The sequence below is a fragment of the Scyliorhinus torazame genome, chromosome 19, assembly GCF_047496885.1.
Source record: "Scyliorhinus torazame isolate Kashiwa2021f chromosome 19, sScyTor2.1, whole genome shotgun sequence".
Classification (NCBI taxonomy): Eukaryota; Metazoa; Chordata; class Chondrichthyes; order Carcharhiniformes; family Scyliorhinidae; genus Scyliorhinus; species Scyliorhinus torazame.
In genome coordinates, this window is record NC_092725.1 from 89,073,794 (window position 1) to 89,093,686 (window position 19,893).

The window sequence follows — 19,893 nt, forward strand, 5'->3', positions numbered from 1 at the left end:
GGTTCAGCATTGATTTGTCTCATTCTCGTATCCATCCTCTTCCTGGGTTCAGCACTGATTTGCATCGTTCTTATATCCATTCTCTCTCCGCGGGTTGAGCAGTGATTTGTCTCATTCTTATATCGATCCTCTTTCCCCGGGTTCATCACTGATTTGTCTCATTCTCGTATCCATCCTCTTTCCCCGGGTTGAGCACTGATTTGCTTCATTCTTATATCCATCCTCTTTCCTCGGGTTCAGCAATGATTTGCATCTTTCACGTATCCATCCTCCTTCCCATGGCTCAGCACTGATTTGTCTCATTCTCGTATCCATCCACTTTCCCCGGGTTCAGCACTGATTTGTCTCATTCTCGTATCCATCCTCTTTCCCCGGTTTCAGCACTGATTTGTCTCATTCTCGTATCCATCCACTTTCCCCGGGTTCAGCACTGATTTGGTCTCATTCTTATATCCATCCTCTTTCCCCGGATTCAGCACTGATTTGTCTCGTTCTTATAGCCATCCTCTTTCCCCGGGTTCAGCACTGATTTGGTCTCATTCTTATATCCATCCTCTTTCCCCGGATTCAGCACTGATTTGTCTCGTTCTTATAGCCATCCTCTTTCCCCGGATTCAGCGCTGATTTGTCTCGTTCTCATATCCTGCCTCTTTCCTTGGATTCAGCACTGATTTGTCTCGTTCTCGTATCCATCCGCTATCTGCTGGTTCAGCACTGATTTGCCTCATTCACGTATCCATCCTCTCTCCAGAATTCATCACTGATTTGTCTCGTTCTCCTATCCATCCTCTTTCCCTGGGTTCAGTCATGATTTGCCTCGCACACGGATCCATCGTCTTTCCCCGGGTTCAGCACTGATTTCTCTCCTTCTTATAGCCTTCCTCTTTCCTCTGATTCAGCACTGCTTTGCCTCGTTCTTATATCCATCCTCCTTCCCCGGGCACAGCACTGATTTGTCTCATTCTCGTATCCATCCTCTTTCCCCGGGTTGAACACTGATTTGTCTCATTCTTATATCCATCCTCTTTTCCCCGGCTCAGCACTGATTTGTCTCATTCTGATATACATCCTCTTTCCCCGGGTTCATCACTGATTTGTCTCATTCTCGTATCCATCCTCTTTCCCCGGGTTCAGCACTGATTTGTCTCATTCTCGTATCCATCATCTTTCCCCGGGCTCAGCACTGATTTGTCTTGTTCTCGTATCCATCCTCTGTCCCCGTGCTCTGCACTGATTTGTCTCATTCTCGTATCGATCCTCTTTCCCCGGGTTCATCACTGATTTGTCTCATTCTCGTATCCATCCTCTTTCCTCGGGCTCAGCACTGATTTGTTCTGTTCTCGTATCCATCCTCTTTCCCCGGGTTCAGCACTGATTTGTCTCATTCTCGTATCGATCCTCTTTACCCGGGTTCAGCACTGATTTGTATCATTCTCGTATCCATCCTCTTTCTCTGGGTTCAGCACTGATTTGTCTCATTCTTAAATCCATCCTCTTTCCCCGGGTTCATCACTGATTTGTCTTGTTCTCGTATCCATCCTCTTTCCCCGGGTTCAGTACTGATTTGTCTCATTCTCGTATCCAGCCTCTTTCCCGGGTTCAGCACTGATTTGGTCTCGTTCTTATATCCATCCTCTTTCCCCGGGTTCAGCACTGATTTGGTCTCGTTCTTATATCCATCCTCTTTCCCCGGGTTCATCACTGATTTGTCATATTCTTAAATCTGTCCTCTTTCCCCGGGTTCAGCACTGATTTGCCTCATTCTCGTATCCATTCTCTTTCCCCGGGTTGAGCACTGAATTGTTTCATTCTGATATCCATCGTCTTTCCCCGGGTTCAGCAATGATTTGCATCGTTCACGTATCCATCCTCATTCCCAGGGATCAGCACTGATTTGTCTCATTCTCATATCCATCCTCTTTCCCCGGGTTGAGCACAGATTTGTCTCATTCTTATATCCATCCTCTTTCCCCGGGCTCAGCACTTATTTGTCTCATTCTGATATCCATCCTCTTTCCCCAGGTTCATCACTGATTTGTCTCATTCTTGTAACCATCCTCTTCCCCGGATTCAGCGCTGATTTGTCTCGTTCTCATATCCATCCTCTTTACTTGGATTCAGCACTGATTTGTCTCGTTCTCGTATCCATCCTCTTTCCCCGGGTTCAGCACTGATTTGCCTCGTTCACGTATCCATCCTCTCTCCAGGATTCATCACTGATTTGTCTCGTTCTCCTATCCATCCTCTTTCCCCGGGTTCAGTAATGATTTGGCTCGCACACGTATCCATCATCTTTCCCCGGGTTCAGCACTGATTTCTCTCCTTCTTTCCTCGGATTCAGGACTTATTTCGCTCGTTCTGATAAACATCCTCTCTCCAGGATTGATCACTGATGTACCTCGTTCTTATATCAATCCTCTTTCCTCGGTTTCATCACTGATTTGTCTTGTACTTATATCGATCCTCTTTCCCCTATTCAGCACTGATTCGTCTCATTCTCATATCCATCATCTTTCCCCGGGCTCAGCACAAATTTGTCTTGTTCTCGTAACCATCCTCTGTCTCCGGGCTCTGCACTGATTTGTCTCATTCTCGTATCGATCCTCTTTACCCGGGTTCAGCACTGATTTGTCTCATTCTCGTATCCATCCACTTCCTGGGTTCAGCACTGATTTGCCTCGTTCTTATATCCATCCTCTCTCCGCGGGTTGAGCAGTGATTTGTCTCATTCTTATATCGATCCTCTTTCCACGGGTTCATCACTGATTTGTCTCATTCTTATATCCATTCTCTTTCCCCGGGTTGAGCACTGATTTGTTTCATTCTTACAGCCATCCTCTTTCCCAGGGTTCAGCACTGATTTGTCTCATTCTCGTATCCATCCACTTTCCCCGGGTTCAGCACTGATTTGTCTAATTCTCGTGTCCATCCTCTTTCCCCGGATTCAGCACTGATTTGTCTCATTCTCGTATCCATCCTCTTTCCCCGGGTTCAGCACTGATTTGCCTCATTCTCGTATCCATCCTCTTTCCCCGGGTTCATCACTGATTTGTCTCGTTCCCGTTTCCATCCTCTTTCCCCGGATTCATCACTGATTTGTCTCGTTCTCGTTTCCATCCTCTTTCCCCGGATTCATCACTGATTTATCTCATTCTTATATCCATCCTGTTTCCCCGGATTCATCACTGATTCGTCTCATTCATATATCCATCCTCTTTCCCCGGATTCAGCACTTATTTGTCTCGTTCTCGTTTCCATCCTCTTTCCCTGGGTTCAGCACTGATTTGCCTCGTTCTCGTATCCATCCTCTTTCCCCGGATTCAGCACTGATTTGTCTCATTCTCGTAACCATCCACTTTCCCCGGGTTCAGCACTGATTTGTCTCATTCTCGTATCCATCCTCTATCCCCGGGTTCAGCACTGATTTGTCTCATTCTCGTATCCATCCTCTTTCCCCGGGTTCAGCACTGATTTGTCTCATTCTCGTATCCATCCTCTATCCCCGGGTTCAGCACTGATTTGTCTCATTCTCGTATCCATCCTCTTTCCCCGGGCTCAGCACTGATTTGTCTCATTCTCGTATCCATACTCTTTCCTCGGGTTCAGCACTGATTTGCCTCGTTCTCGTATCCATCCTCTTTCCCCGGATTCAGCACTTATTTGTCTCGTTCTCGTTTCCATCCTCTTTCCCTGGGTTCAGCCCTGATTTGCCTCGTTCTCGTATCCATCCTCTTTCCCCGGATTCAGCACTTATTTGTCTCGTTCTCGTTTCCATCCACTTTCCCCGGATTCAGCACTGATTTGTCCCGTTCTCGTATCCATCCTATTTCCCCGGATTCAGCACTTATTTGTCTTGTTCTCGTATCCATCCTCTTTCCCCGGGTTCATCACTGATTTGTCTCATTCTCGTATCCATCCTCTTTCCCCAGGTTCAGCACTGATTTGGCTTGTTCTTATATCCATCCGCTCTTCCGATACAGCACTGATTTGTCTCGATCTCATCTTCATACCCTCTCCCTTGGTTCGGCACTGATTGGTCTCATCCACTTAGAATCTGCAGAGTACACAAGCAGCACGAGGTAGATATCAGAGGCAGAATCCGCCACCTTGCAGATGAGCTGCTTCACAATGTGCACCCTTTTTTCCACATTCCCATTGTACAGCGGATAGTGCGGGCTGGAAGTGACATGTTTGAACTGAAAATGAAATGAAATGAAATGAAAATCACTTATTGTCACAAGTACGCTTCAAATGAAGTTAATGTGAAAAGCCCCTAGTCGCCACATTCCGGCGCCTGTTCAGGGAGGCTGGTACGGGAATTGAACCCTGCTACTGGACTGCTTTCGAAGCCAGCGATTTAGCCCTGTGTTAAACCAGCCTCTGGTACGACTTGGCAAACATAGAACACTCGTGGCTGCTGAAGCATGGGCCATTGTCACTCATGACAGTGAGTGGGATACCATGCCTGGAGAACATGTCCTTACAGGCCTTGATGACGGTCCGAGAAGTGAGGTCTGAGAGTCATTTCCACCAAAGGGGATTATCCAAAATCTACTTAGAGTGTACAAGCATGAGGCCCACCCAAGATGGCTGCCAAACTCATCAGCAAGACAAAACAAAGAGAAATCTGTAGTCACTGTAAGCAAACTCATCTTATGAGTCTTATGACGGGTGGGCCCCGTCCCACCACCTTCCTTTTTAAAAAAAAATAAAATTTAGGGTAGCCAATTATTTTTCTTGTTTTTTCCAATTAAGGGGCAATTTAGCGTGGCCAGTCCACCTATCCTGCACGTCTTTGGGCTGTGGGGGTGAAACCCACGCAGACATGGGGAGATAGTGCAAACTCCACACGGACAGTGACCAGGGCCGGGATTCGAACCCGGGTCCTCAGCGCTGCAGTCCCAGTGCTAACCACTGCGCCATATGCCGCCTGGGTCCCACCACCTTCCTGCCCTCAAACAATACCACACCCAAATTTACATTCTCATAATCACAAAACAAATGAACCCCCCCTCAACTAACCCTAACCCCAAACAAAAATAAAACACTAAGCTCATTGTCCCAAACCAAACTAGCATAATGAGCTGCAGCTACCCCATCGCTTCACTCCCATTAGCTAGCAAACTCTTCAGCTAGTAGGGCACAAAGGGTAAAAAAATTAAAAACATACTGCCCTACCGAAAACGTAAAGTAGAACAAAACCCCTTCAAACATCATCAGGAGCTATATATTCCCCATAACAACAACAAAGAAAAACACCCCTGACAAATTAAGACCCCCACCAACATCCAGCATCTTAATCAATCATCCCACCCAACCAGACAAATTGAAACATATACGTACCAGGAACCGCTACAACTCCCCACACCCACTTGTCCACCCCAACAACCAAAAACCTCACAAAAAACACGATTAACTTGAACCGAGTCCATGTTTTTTAACAAAGGCGTCCGCATCCTCTGAAATAATAGTCCTTCCTCTCATAAGTCACTCGGAGCCATGTCAGGTACACCACCCAAATCAAACTCCACTCTTATAGAGGGCAGCTTTGGCCTTGTTAAATGGCTCCTGCTTCTTTGGCTGTTCAGCTCCAATGTCTTGGTAAAGCCTGATGGTGTGGCCTTCCCATTTATAGTCCCAAAGCTACTTAGCTCATTTCAGGACCCATTCCTTCTCTTGGAAACTGTGGAATCTTACAATAACAGCCCGTGGTGACTCGTTGGGTTGGGGCTTCTGCCGGAGTGTCTGATAGGCTCGATTCAAGTCATGAGGGGACGTGAATACACCCGAGATCTGGATCTGTAAAGATTTAATCACCTGCTAATGCTCGCATTCCAAGCATTGTCTGGCATCTTTGAATTTGTCTATATATATGTTTCTGGAACATACCTCTTCATTCACCTGAGGAAGAAGCAGCGCTCCGAAAGCTAGTGACATCGAAACAAACCTGTTGGCCTTTAACCTGGTGTTGTAAGACTTCGCACTGTACTCTCTGGGAGTTGGACCTTCCTTCTATTCTGGTAACCCCACAATTCTGAGATTCTGTCTCCAAGCACGGTTCATCTACCTTGGCCCTTAGAGCTTTATTTTCTCCGGCCATTAGGGAGATCTCAGTCTCCAGCGAGGCAATTTGTTTACTGTGCTTCGAAAGAACCGCCTCAATACCCTTAATTGCCACACCATGCGCTTTTACTATTTCAGACGTCTTTTCCAACTGTGATCGAATGGGAGCCAGGGCATCCTCTATCGACTTATGAAGGTCCCCAGTGCTTCTCAATCTCCACTGCCAAGATGCCGGCAAGCATCTGAGCCGACTTTGGAGTGGCCGGAGTCACAGGAGCAGCCTCTGGTATTTTCTCCACAATGGAGCCTCGAGAAGCCTCCGAATCAGTCAACGAATTTCCATCAGTGATTTTGTTTTTGCCCTGGCCTTTCTTGGCATTTCTCTTATGTGGGCACCTTATACTATCGGTCAGATGGGATTTTGCGTAAAAATATTCCCAATAACCGGGCAAAAGGCCAAAAAACAAATACCCTGGTGGGAGCCACCTGCTGTACGACCTCTCCTTACATGCCGCCACCGGAAGACTTCACAAAGATTGACCTATCACAAGCACTTTTCAGATGCAATTGAGTGAAGATTCCAGGAAATATACATCCATCAACTCACTGTATTAATACAGGCATCTGTCCTTCGGAATCGGCTCATCACCAGCCTTATCTCAGCAGGCCATGGACTGCAGGGCCACCCCGATTCCAAGATGACCTGCTTATCACCGGAAAAAAACTCCCATCTCATTGAGAGAAACTAAACAGGATCCTGTGTAGACTGGGAAAATACGGCACCTACTGTAAGAAATCCAAATGCTCGTTCCTGAAGCCCTCAGTGTGGTACTTGGGACATGTGATCAACAAAACTGGTCTCTCAACCTCGCCAGAAAAGTGGAGGCAGTGGTGAATGCACCACAACCCAAATATATTAAGGAGCTTCATTTGCTTTTGGGATTGTGATTTACCACAGCAGGTTCATTTCCAGTTTGGCCAGCAGGGCAGTACCACGGAATAATCTGCTGAAGAAGAATGCAAAATGGTCACAAGTCTATCAGGAGTGTCAAGGAACTCATGCAAGAGTTCACTTCTGCTAAATTCCTGGCACATTTCAATGAAAAGCTGCTTCTCAGCCTGGCCTGTGATACATCTGGATATGGTGTTGGAGCCGGCAACTCCACACATTTTCTGATGGCCCATTGCATATTGTTAGGAAAACAAAGGCAGTTTTAAGGGATTTATAAGAGTATGGGTAAACATTAGAAATAGTGTATAGTTTTAGGTGGGTTCAATTTCTGTGCCTGGAAGTGACCTGTAGATTCATGCTGGACGAAGGTGTTTGTATGTGTGGAGGCTGGTTTCTATTCCAACTGGGATTCTATTGTGATGGAGAGAGCTATGGCATGAAAGATCAATAGGCCAGCAGGGGTTTGCAGGCGTTGCTTAGGAACTAGAGGTCCTTGTAAGATAAAACAGAAAGCTTTCCTTTGTTCTTCGTTTTTTATATGAAAGCCAGAGCAGTTGCAGACAGACAGTTGGTGAGGAAAAATCTCCCAGCTCTGCTTGAGGAAAAAGAAGCTGTGAATAGCAAGAAAGCAAGAGAAACGAAAAGATGGTTAGTTTTCGAAACCTATTCTGGAAAGACTCGCAGGAGTTTATCAGGTAGCCCAAAAGCATTTGTAGGTTTCAGTAGAAAGAATGAAAATGTGAGCCATGAAACATGCCTGGTCCAGAACATTCCACACTGGAGATGAGGAATTGGTATTGTTGCTGCCTTTGCAGGGCGAACCGCTGAAAGTGAAATTTGGTGGCCCCTGTAAGGTAGTTGGGAGGATAAGTAACTGGGCTTACCTGGGAGATACTCCAGAGCTTAGGAAGGACCTATTATGTCACATAAATATATTGAATAAATATCATCATAGGGAAGATGATGGGAAGGTACCAGGATGTCAGAGGGTAGAAGTAGTGGAAGAGGACAGAGATAATAAGAGTGAGGTCAGGAAGAGGTCGACAGTTCACAGAGCAACCCTCGCGTGGTACGACTAGCAAATACGGTAATACTATTACACTATTATATACAACAATACAGGCTAAGTACATGCTACGATAAGGACAAGTTTACACTATTATATAATATAACAAGGACAAACTTCACACTGTTATATACTACAATAAAGGCAGGGCTTACACTATATTCTACAGTAAGGGGAGAGTTTACACAATTATATAATACAGCAAGGACAGCGGTTACATTGTTGTATTCTACAATGAGGACAGAATTTACGCTATTATATACAACAGTAACAGAGTTTATACTGTTATATATTACAACAAGAACAGAGTTTACACTTATATACTACAACAAGAACAGAGTTTACACTATTATATATGACAATAAAGACAGGGTTTACACTATTATATACCACAACAAGAATAGAGTTTACATTATTATATACAACAAGTACAGAGTTTACACTATTATATATGACACCAAGTACAGAGTTTACACTTATATTTACAATGAGGACAGAGTTTACACTGTTACAAACTACAATAAGACAGAGGTTACACTACGGTAGCACAGTGGTTAGCACTGTTGCTTCAAAGTGCCAGGGTCCCAGGTTTGATTCCCACTTGGGTCACTGTCTGTGCGGAGCCTGCACATTCTCACTGTGTCTGTGTGGATTACCACAAGTCCTGAAAGACATGTTGTTAGGTAATTTGGACATTCTGAATTCTCCCTCTGTGTACCCGATCAGGCATGGGAATGTGGCGACTAGGGGCTTTTCACAGTAACTTCATTGCAGTGTTAATGTAAGCCTACTTGTGACAATAAAGATTATTATTATTTTATGCTACAACAAAGACAGAGTTTACACCATTACACACTATAACAATGACATAGTTTACACTCTTATATACTGTAATAAGGACAGAGTTGGCACTATTATATACTACAACAAGAACAGAGTTACACTGTTATATACCACAACAAGGTAAGAGTTTACACTATTATGTACTACAATAAGTACGGAATTTACACAGTCATATTCTGCAATGAGAGCAGAGTTTACACTATTATATACTACAATAAGCACAGAGTTAACAGTATTATATATGACAATAAAGACATAGTTTACACTATTAAATATCACAACAAAGCCAGAGTTTACACTATTATATACTATAACAAGGACAGTGTGTACACTATTATACACTATAACAAGGACAGAGTTGACTCTGTTATATTCTACAATAAGGACAGAGTTTACACTATTATATATTATAGTAAGGACACAGTTTACTCTGTTATATTCCACAATAAGGAGAGAGCTTACACTATTTTGTACAATAAGGATAGAGTTTACACAGCTATATTTCACAATAAGGACATCATTTACACTATTATATACCACAAGGTCAGAGTTTACACTATTATGTACTACAATAAGGACGGAATTTACACTGTCATATTCTGCAATGAGAGCAGAGTTTACACTACTATATACTATAATAAGGACCAAATTTGCACTATTATATACTATGATAAGGACAGCATTTACACTTATATACTTAGATAAGGACAGCATTTACACTATTATTCTTCAATGAGAACAGCGTTTACACTATTATATACTACAATAAGGACAGAGTTAACAGTATTATATATGACAATAAAGACAGTTTACACTATTAAATATCACAGCAAAGCCAGAGTTTACACTATTATATACTATAACAAGGACAGTATGTACACTATTATATACTATAAAAAGGACAGAGTTTACACTATTATACACTATAACAAGGACATAGTTTACTTTGTTATATTCTACAATAAGGACAGAGTTTACACTATTATATATTATAGCAAGGACAGAGTTTACTCTGTTATATTCCACAATAAGGAGAGAGCTTACACTATTTTGTACAATAAGGATAGCGTTTGCACAGCTATATTCCACAATAAGGACATCATTTACACTATTATATACCACAAGGTCAGAGTTTACACTATAATGTATTACAATAGCACTGTGTTTACACCATTATATACTACAATAAGGACAGAGTGTATACTATTATGTACTACAATAAGGACAGTGGGTACATTGTTATATTCTACAATTAGAACAGAATTTACATGATTATATACTATAATAAGGACAGAATTTATACTATTATATACTATAATAAGGACAGAGTTTATACTATTATATAGTATAATAAAGACAGTGTTTACGCTTATATACTTCGATAAGGACAGCATTTACACTTTTATTCTACAATGAGAACAGAGTTTACACTATTATATATTATAATAAGGACAGAATTTACACTATTATATTCTATAATAAGGACAGCGTTTACACTGTAATATACTAAAATAAGGACAGAGTTTAGACTATTATAGTTTTCCATAAGGGCAGAGTGAGTTTACACTATTATATAGTATAATAAAGACAGTGCTTACACTTATATACTGCAATAAGGATAGCGTTTACACTGTTATATAATACAGCAAGGCCAGCAGTTACACTGTTATATACCACAACAAGGTCAGAGTTTACACTATTATGAACTACAATAAGGATGGAATTTACACTGTCATATTCTACATTGAGAGCAGAGTTTACACTATTATATACTATGATAAGGACAGTGTTTACACTGTTAGATACAATAATAAGGACAGAGTTTACACTATTGTATACTATAATAAGGACAGAGTTTACACTATTATATACTATAATAAGGACAGAGTTTACACTATTATATACTATAAGGACAGAGCTTACACTATTATATACTATAATAAGGACAGAGTTTACACTATTATATTCTACAGCGAGAATAGAGTTTACTCGATTATATATTACAATGACATAGTTTATACTGTTTACTATAATAAGGACAGATATTTATAATGAGAACGGAGTTTACACTACTGTATACTATAATAAGGACAGAAGTTACCCTGAAACATATCAGGGTGGATTGGATATTGTGCCTTCCACATTGTTGAGTTTGGTGGTGGGCAGCATTAATCGGGTGGGAGGGTGGCGTGTGATAAATTGCACTCTGGGAAGTTTCTTTCTGTGCCACTGCCAACTGAGGCCCTTAAGTGGAAAACCAATGACCATTTAATGGCCACATCCTTCTGCCACTGCTATGCAGCCAGTGGTGGGCAGGGGCCTTGCCATTGTGTTTGCTTGCATTATGGGCTGAAATCATAGAATTTACAGTGCAGAAGAAGGCCATTTGGCCCATCGAGTCTGCACCGTCGCTTGGAAAGAGCATCCTAGCTAAGCCCACAGCGCTACCCTATCCCCACACCTCCACCCTATCCCCGAAACCCCACCTAACCTTTTTGGACACTAAGGGGCAATGTAGCATGGCCAATCCATCTAACCTGCACATCTTTGGACTGTGGGAGGAAACCAGAGCACCCGGAGGAAACCCACGCACACACGGGGAGAATATGCAGAGTCAGTGACCCAAGTTGGGAATCGAACCTGGGACGCGGAGCTGTGAGCAGCTGTGCTAACCACTGTGCTACCGCACTGCCCCAGTGCAAGGGACCCGGCATCAGCATTTGGGGAGCCATTGAGCCTTGCTGCTAATCCGAACCCAGGAATGAGGAGTGACCCAGGCAAAAGTGACTGATGGTAGGAGGGGTGCCATGGGATGGGGGTTGCAGGAGGAAGGCAATGCAGAATACAAAAATTCTTTTGACTTTTGATTGGCTAGCAACTCTCACTGGGTGGGTCTTCCTCCCTGGGGACCTCGGTCCAAGGGATCGCCTGCCGCCGGCCTCTGAAATGCCTGAGTGAAACACGATGTGACAGGCCTACCTGAAAGAGGCTGAGGCGGGACTCTCGCTGGCTCTCCAGCCAATGGCCAACTGCCGCAAGATTCTGCACAAAGAATCAAAAGTCTTGACTATCCTCTGTGACAACAGATACGGTAGAATCTTTAAATTGTCTATACATTTTGAGATTTCCTTAAATATTGCTTATTCCTTAAATATAATGAAACAAGAGGATATTTTCCATCATGCCTTTTGTGACCTTTGGATGCCCCTAAGTGATTTTTTTTTCCAATTGTGAAATGTTGGGCACAATTGAATGGCCTCATCACGCCCGACTCGGTGACGCGTTGAGGGTCCCGTGAGATGTCGTGATCTGGATCTTGCCCTTACTGGGCGAGATCCAGACTTACATATTTAAGTGAACAGTTAGGCTCACTGAAACATGTTGCCTCCTGATGCTCCGGAGGTCCGGGAATGAACACCCGCCTCTGGGAGACCTTGCCATGTCACTGTTTCGCACTGGTCCACACAGCCATGGACCAGGCAAAATGGCCCTGAGGGAGGGGCTCACTCAGGCCATCAGAGGCCCCGGGTGATCAGGCTCTGGGCAGGGTGGTACCCTGGCCTCCCGCTGCTTCCTGAGCACCTTGGCATGTTCAGCCTGCCATCTTGGCACTGCCACCTGGGCACCCTAGCAGTGCCACCCTGGCATTGCCTGGGTGGCATTGCCTGGCTGGAAGTGCCAAGGTGACCCAGTGCTAGGCTGCTGGTGTCAGGGATTGGTCCAAGGGTACCCTGCCCTTGTGTGGGATTGAGGACCCCCTAACAGGTAAGGTGGGGCATTGGGGGGAGGGGTGTCCTGGGGCTACGGTATGGATGCCAAGGGAGGGAGGGGGGTGAAAAGATCAGGGCAGTATTTAAAATGTCTCTTCCTGCTTGTCAGTGCAGGAAATGAGGTCAGTCCGGCCTATGCTGGGCGATCCTCACAGAGGCCAAAACAAAACAGGTTCCAGTTTGATAGCGGAGTCGTTCTTGGCGTTGCAGGCGCCGAAAAACACCTCGTGAAAACCGCCCAAAATGGGACTCTGTTTTTCGGTGTCAAATCAAGTCTGTTGTAATGTGGGGATCACCAAGAGCAGCCATAGTATAATGGTCAGGTAATCTGTTTCGGTGACATTGGTTGTGGATAAGTATTGGCCAGGATACTTGAGAGAACTCAGTTACACTCTGGTGAATAGTGGCCATGGAATTTTGTACATCTACCTGAGAGGACACCTGGTACATCAGGTTAACATTTCATCCAAATAACAGGGCATCTACAAATTTCTCAGCACTGCGCAACAGCATTGTGTGCTCTGCAAGGGGACCTGAACCCACAACCTTCTGACTTTAAGGTAAGTTTGATTACCAAGCAAGCCACAGCAACACTGTTCCCTCGTACAGCATCTTCAACAGAACAAAATGTCCCCATATGCATGACAGGAACTTTATAAATACCTCACATTATAAAGCACAATTACTGAGAAGGCAACATAGAGTCATAACAGGACAAGGAGGCCATTCGGCCTATTGAGGCCATGCCAGCACTCTGTAGAGATATCCAGTCAGTCCCATTTCCCCTGTTCTTTTCCCGTATCTCTGCAATCTTATTTCACGTAGATGCTCTTTCAATTTCCTTTTTAAATCTTCCCTACTTCCTCCACCCTTGTTAATTCCCTATCATTGCCACTTAGTGTCAAAAATGGTTATCCCAGATGAAGATTGTCATGTTTCCAGTTTAAATCCATGTCTTGCTTGTGACTGAAGTTCACTTTTTTAAAAATAAAACAGGTGTCCGGGTGGTGCTGAACTGCCATTCAGAATGGATGTTAACGAAGAAGGAAACAGAAGATAGCTGGAGTTGAGACCTCTTTGCACATTGACATGCTGCTTTGGAACATTCCCAGTATGGGTAGCAAACATTCCTTTTCTTTCCAATCCACGAGGCTTCTAAATACCATCTGGAGTCGGTGAAACCAAACGGCAAGGCTGCCCAGGAAATATTAGCATGGCCCCATCCTGCTAGCCTTCCTGCTTTTCTAAACGGATTCTGTAATCGTGGGGACGGATTTCATGTGATGGATTTCACACCAGAAATGAACAAACATGAGAGGAAACCAATAAGCCACAAGGTAGAAGATCAAAAGAAGGTAAGAGGCTTGAGAATGATCATGTAAAGCAAATGTGGAATGGCTCTATTCATTTTTTCCCAATCAAAGGATCTTTTTTGTTGAAGCAAGGTAACAGAAATGAGATTGAAGCAGATTTCGGGCAAGGTATACAACAATGTCATGTGTTATGGTGTGATGTGAGAGAAGAATGAGTTGTTACCAGCAGCGAGAAATCGAAGTGCTCAAGAGCACAGAAGTGTCTTCACACAGCACTTTCTGTTTGTGTCTGAAACCCAGGCTTAGTGTGCTGGTCCCACTGGAATTGTTACACCTATATCTCACCCTGATTGTCAGGGTATCATCGCATATCTCTAAGATAGAGCAAGAGAATGTGACTTTGGCAGGACACAGATATGGCATGGTTAAAATGTTTGAGATGACTAGCAATGCAAGATTGCAGTGACAGTGTTGTTGGGTCTGGGCTGTGTGTTGTGCAGTGACAGTGTTGTTGGGTCTGGGCTGTGTGTTGTGCAGTGACAGTGTTGTTGGGTCTGGGCTGTGTGTTGTGCAGTGACATTGTTGTTGGGTCGGGCTGTGTGTTGTGCAGTGACAGTGTTGTTGGGTCTGGGCTGTGTGTTGTGCGGTGACAGTATTGTTGGGTCTGGCTGGGTGTTGTGCAGTGACAGTGTTGTTGGGTCTGGGCTGTGTGTTGTGCGGTGACAGTGTTGTTGGGTCTGGCTGTGTGTTGTGCAGTGACAGTGTTGTTGGGTCTGGGCTGTGTGTTGTACAGTGACAGTGTTGTTGGGTCTGGGCTGTGTGTTGTGCAGTGACATTGTTGTTGGGTCTGGCTGTGTGTTGTGCAGTGACAGTGTTGTTGGGTCTGGCTGTGTGTTGTGCAGTGACATTGTTGTTGGGTCTGGGCTGTGTGTTGTGCGGTGACAGTGTTGTTGGGTCTGGCTGTGTGTTGTGCAGTGACAGTGTTGTTGGGTCTGGGCTGTGTGTTGTGCAGTGACAGTGTTGTTGGGTCTGGGCTGTGTGTTGTGCAGTGACAGTGTTGTTGGGTCTGGGCTGTGTGTTGTGCAGTGACAGTGTTGTTGGGTCTGGGCTGTGTGTTGTGCAGTGACAGTGTTGTTGGGTCTGGCTGTGTGTTGTGCAGTGACAGTGTTGTTGGGTCTGGGCTGTGTGTTGTGCAGTGACAGTGTTGTTGGGTCTGGGCTGTGTGTTGTGCAGTGACAGTGTTGTTGGGTCTGGCTGTGTGTTGTGCAGTGACAGTGTTGTTGGGTCTGGGCTGTGTGTTGTGCAGTGACAGTGTGGTTGGGTCTGGGCTGTGTTGTGCAGTGACAGCGTTGTTGGGTCTGGCTGTGTGTTGTGCAGTGACAGTGTTGTTGGGTCTGGGCTGTGTGTTGTGCAGTGACAGTGTTGTTGGGTCTGGCTGTGTGTTGTGCAGTGACAGTGTTGTTGGGTCTGGCTGTGTGTTGTGCAGTGACAGTGTTGTTGGGTCTGGGCTGTGTGTTGTGCAGTGACAGTGTTGTTGGGTCTGGGCTGTGTGTTGTGCAGTGACAGTGTTGTTGGGTCTGGGCTGTGTGTTGTGCAGTGACAGTGTTGTTGGGTCTGGCTGTGTGTTGTGCAGTGACAGTGTTGTTGGGTCTGGGCTGTGTGTTGTGCAGTGACAGTGTTGTTGGGTCTGGGCTGTGTGTTGTGCGGTGACAGTATTGTTGGGTCTGGCTGTGTGTTGTGCACTGACAGTGTTGTTGGGTCTGGGCTGTGTGTTGTGCGGTGACAGTATTGTTGGGTCTGGCTGTGTGTTGTGCAGTGACAGTGTTGTTGGGTCTGGGCTGTGTGTTGTGCAGTGACAGTGTTGTTGGGTCTGGGCTGTGTGTTGTGCAGTGGCATTGTTGTTGGATCTATGCTGTGTCTTGTGCAGTGACAGTGTTGTTGGGTTTGGCTGTGTGTTGTGCAGTGACAGTGTTGTTGGGTCTGGGCTGTGTGTTGTACAGTGACAGTGTTGTTGGGTCTGGCTGTGTGTTGTGCAGTGACAGTGTTGTTGGGTCTGGGCTGTGTGTTGTGCAGTGACAGTGTTGTTGGGTCTGGGCTGTGTGTTGTGCAGTGACAGTGTTGTTGGGTCTGGCTGTGTGTTGTGCAGTGACAGTGTTGTTGGGTCTGGGCTGTGTGTTGTGCAGTGACATTGTTGTTGGGTCTGGCTGTGTGTTGTGCGGTGACAGTATTGTTGGGTCTGGCTGTTTGTTGTGCAGTGACAGTGTTGTTGGGTCTGCTGTGTGTTGTGCAGTGACAGTGTTGTTGGGTCTGGGCTGTGTGTTGTGCAGTGACAGTGTTGTTGGGTCTGGGCTGTGTGTTGTGCAGTGACAGTGTTGTTGGGTCTGGGCTGTGTGTTGTGCAGTGACAGTGTTGTTGGGTCTGGGCTGTGTGTTGTGCGGTGACAGTATTGTTGGGTCTGGCTGTGTGTTGTGCAGTGACAGTGTTGTTGGGTCTGGGCTGTGTGTTGTGCAGTGACATTGTTGTTGGGTCTGGCTGTGTGTTGTGCAGTGACAGTATTGTTGGGTCTGGGCTGTGTGTTGTGCAGTGACAGTGTTGTTGGGTCTGGGCTGTGTGTTGTGCAGTGACAGTGTTGTTGGGTCTGGCTGTGTGTTGTGCAGTGACAGTGTTGTTGGGTCTGGCTATGTGTTGTGCAGTGACAGTGTTGTTGGGTCTGGGCTGTGTGTTGTGCAGTGGCATTGTTGTTGGATCTATGCTGTGTCTTGTGCAGTGACAGTGTTGTTGGGTTTGGCTGTGTGTTGTGCAGTGACAGTGTTGTTGGGTCTGGGCTGTGTGTTAGAACAGAGAACATAGAACAATACAGCGCAGTACAGGCCCTTCGGCCCACGATGTTGCACCGAAACAAAAGCCATCTAACCTACACTATGCCATTATCATCCATATGTTTATCCAATAAACTTTTAAATGCCCTCAATGTTGGCGAGTTCACTACTGTAGCAGGTAGGGCATTCCACGGCCTCACTACTCTTTGCGTAAAGAACCTACCTCTGACCTCTGTCCTATATCTATTACCCCTCAGTTTAAAGTTATGTCCCCTCGTGCCAGCCATATCCATCCGCGGGAGAAGGCTCTCACTGTCCACCCTATCCAACCCCCTGATCATTTTGTATGCCTCTATTAAGGCTCCTCTTAACCTTCTTCTCTCCAACGAAAACAACCTCAAGTCCATCAGCCTTTCCTCATAAGATTTTCCCTCCATACCAGGCAACATCCTGGTAAATCTCCTCTGCACCCGCTTCAAAGCCTCCACGTCCTTCCTATAATGCGGTGACCAGAACTGTACGCAATACTCCAAATGCGGCCGTACCAGAGTTCTGTACAGCTGCAACATGACCTCCTGACTCCGGAACTCAATCCCTCTACCAATAAAGGCCAACACTCCATAGGCCTTCTTCACAACCCTATCAACCTGGGTGGCAACTTTCAGGGATCTATGTACATGGACACCTAGATCCCTCTGCTCATCCACACTTTCAAGAACTTTACCATTAGCCAAATATTCTGCATTCCTGTTATTCCTTCCAAAGTGAATCACCTCACACTTCTCTACATTAAACTCCATTTGCCACCTCTCAGCCCAGCTCTGCAGCTTATCTATATCCCTCTGTAACCTGCTACATCCTTCCACACTATCGACAACACCACCGACTTTAGTATCGTCTGCAAATTTACTCACCCACCCTTCTGCGCCTTCCTCTAGGTCATTGATAAAAATGACAAACAGCAACGGCCCCAGAACAGATCCTTGTGGTACCCCACTTGTGACTACTCCATTCTGAACATTTCCCATCAACCACCACCCTCTGTCTTCTTTCAGCGAGCCAATTTCTGATCCACATCTCTAAATCACCCTCAATCCCCAGCCTCCGTATTTTTTGCAATAGCCTACCGTGGGGAACCTTATCAAACGCTTTGCTGAAATCCATATACACCACATCAACTGCTCTACCCTCGTCTACCTGTTCAGTCACCTTCTCAAAGAACTCAATAAGGTTTGTGAGGCATGACCTACCCTTCACAAAGCCATGCTGACTATCCCTGATCATATTATTCCTATCTAGATGATTATAAATCTTGTCTCTTATAATCCCCTCCAAGACTTTACCCACTACAGACGTGAGGCTCACCGGTCTATAGTTGCCGGGGTTGTCTCTGCTCCCCTTTTTGAACAAAGGGACCACATTTGCTGTCCTCCAGTCCTCTGGCACTATTCCTGTAGCCAATGGTGACATAAAAATCAAAGCCAAAGGTCCAGCAATCTCTTCCCTGGCCTCCCAGAGAATCCTGGGATAAATCCCATCAGGTCCCAGGGACTTATCTATTTTCAGCCTGTCCATAATTGCCAACACCTCTTCCCTACGTACCTCAATGCCATCTATTCTATTAGCCTGGGGCTCAGCATTCTCCTCCACAACATTATCTTTTTCCTGAGTGAATACTGACGAAAAATATTCATTTAGTATCTCGCCTATCTCTTCAGACTCCACACACAATTTCCCATCCTGTCCTTGACTGGTCCTACTCTTTCCCTAGTCATTCGCTTATTCCTGACATACCTATAGAAAGCTTTTGGGTTTTCCTTGATCCTTCCTGCCAAATACTTCTCATGTCCCCTCCTTGCTCGTCTTAGCTCTCTCTTTAGATCCTTCCTCGCTACCTTGTAACTATCCATCGCCCCAACCGAAACTTCACACTTCATCTTCACATAGGCCTCCTTCTTCCTCTTAACAAGAGATTCCACTTCCTTGGTAAACCACGGTTCCCTCGCTCGACGCCTTCCTCCCTGTCTGACCGGTACATACTTATCAAGAACACGCAGTAGCTGATCCTTGAACAAACCCCACTTATCCAGTGTGCCCAACACTTGCAGCCTACTTCTCCACCTTATCCCCCCCAAGTCACGTCTAATGGCATCATAATTGCCCTTCCCCCAGCTATAACTCTTGCCCTGCGGTGTATACTTATCCCTTTCCATCATTAACGTAAACAAATGTGTTGTGTGTTGTGCAGTGACAGTGTTGTTGGGTCTGGCTGTGTGTTGTGCAGTGACAGTGTTGTTGGGTCTGGGCTGTATGTTGTACAGTGACAGTGTTGTTGGGTCTGGGCTGTGTGTTGTGCAGTGACATTGTTGTTGGGTCTATGCTGTGTCTTGTGCAATGACAGTGTTGTTGGGTCTGGCTGTGTGTTGTGCAGGGACAGTGTTGTTGGGTCTGGGCTGTATGTTGTACAGTGACAGTGTTGTTGGGTCTGGCTGTGTGTTGTGCAGTGACATTGTTGTTGGGTCTATGCTGTGTTTTGTGCAGTGACAGTGTTGTTGGGTCTGGCTGTGTGTTGTGCAGTGACAGTGTTGTTGGGTCTGGGCTGTATGTTGTACAGTGACAGTGTTGTTGGATCTGGGCTGTGTGTTGTGCAGTGACAGTGTTGTTGGGTTTGGGCTGTATGGTGTGCAGTGACAGTGTTGTTGTGTCTGGGCTGTGTGTTGTGCAGGGACAGTGTTGTTGGGTCTGGGCTGTATGTTGTGCAGTGACAGTATTGTTGGGTCTGGGCTGTGTGTTGTGCAGTGACAGTGTTGTTGGGTCTGGGCTGTATGTTGTGCAGTGACAGTGTTGTTGGGCCTGGGCTGTGTGTTGTGCAGTGACATTGTTGTTGGGTCTGGGGTGTGTGTTTTACAGTGACAGTGTTGATGGGTCAGGGCTGTGTGTGGAAGCTTTTGTTTTTCTTTCAAATTGGATGTTGAGGAGACTGTGACCACAAAATGACGACGACTGGGAATGATTAGTTTTATACAGGGCGAACACTTTAAGAAGTGTGAGCATTTTCTTGATGTCG

At 45.4% G+C, this 19,893-nt stretch overlaps 1 protein-coding gene across 1 annotated transcript in view; it reads left to right on the top strand.

The window, feature by feature from the left end:
* nav3 (neuron navigator 3) overlaps nt 1-19,893 on the top strand; it is a 1,340,243-nt gene that overhangs the window by 390,883 nt on the left and 929,467 nt on the right. Inside the window, exon 3 of the mRNA XM_072484719.1 lies at nt 13,691-14,049. Within this exon, the coding sequence (XP_072340820.1) occupies nt 13,978-14,049 (72 nt within the window). The 5' untranslated portion in view covers nt 13,691-13,977. The remainder of the gene's footprint in view (nt 1-13,690; nt 14,050-19,893) is intronic.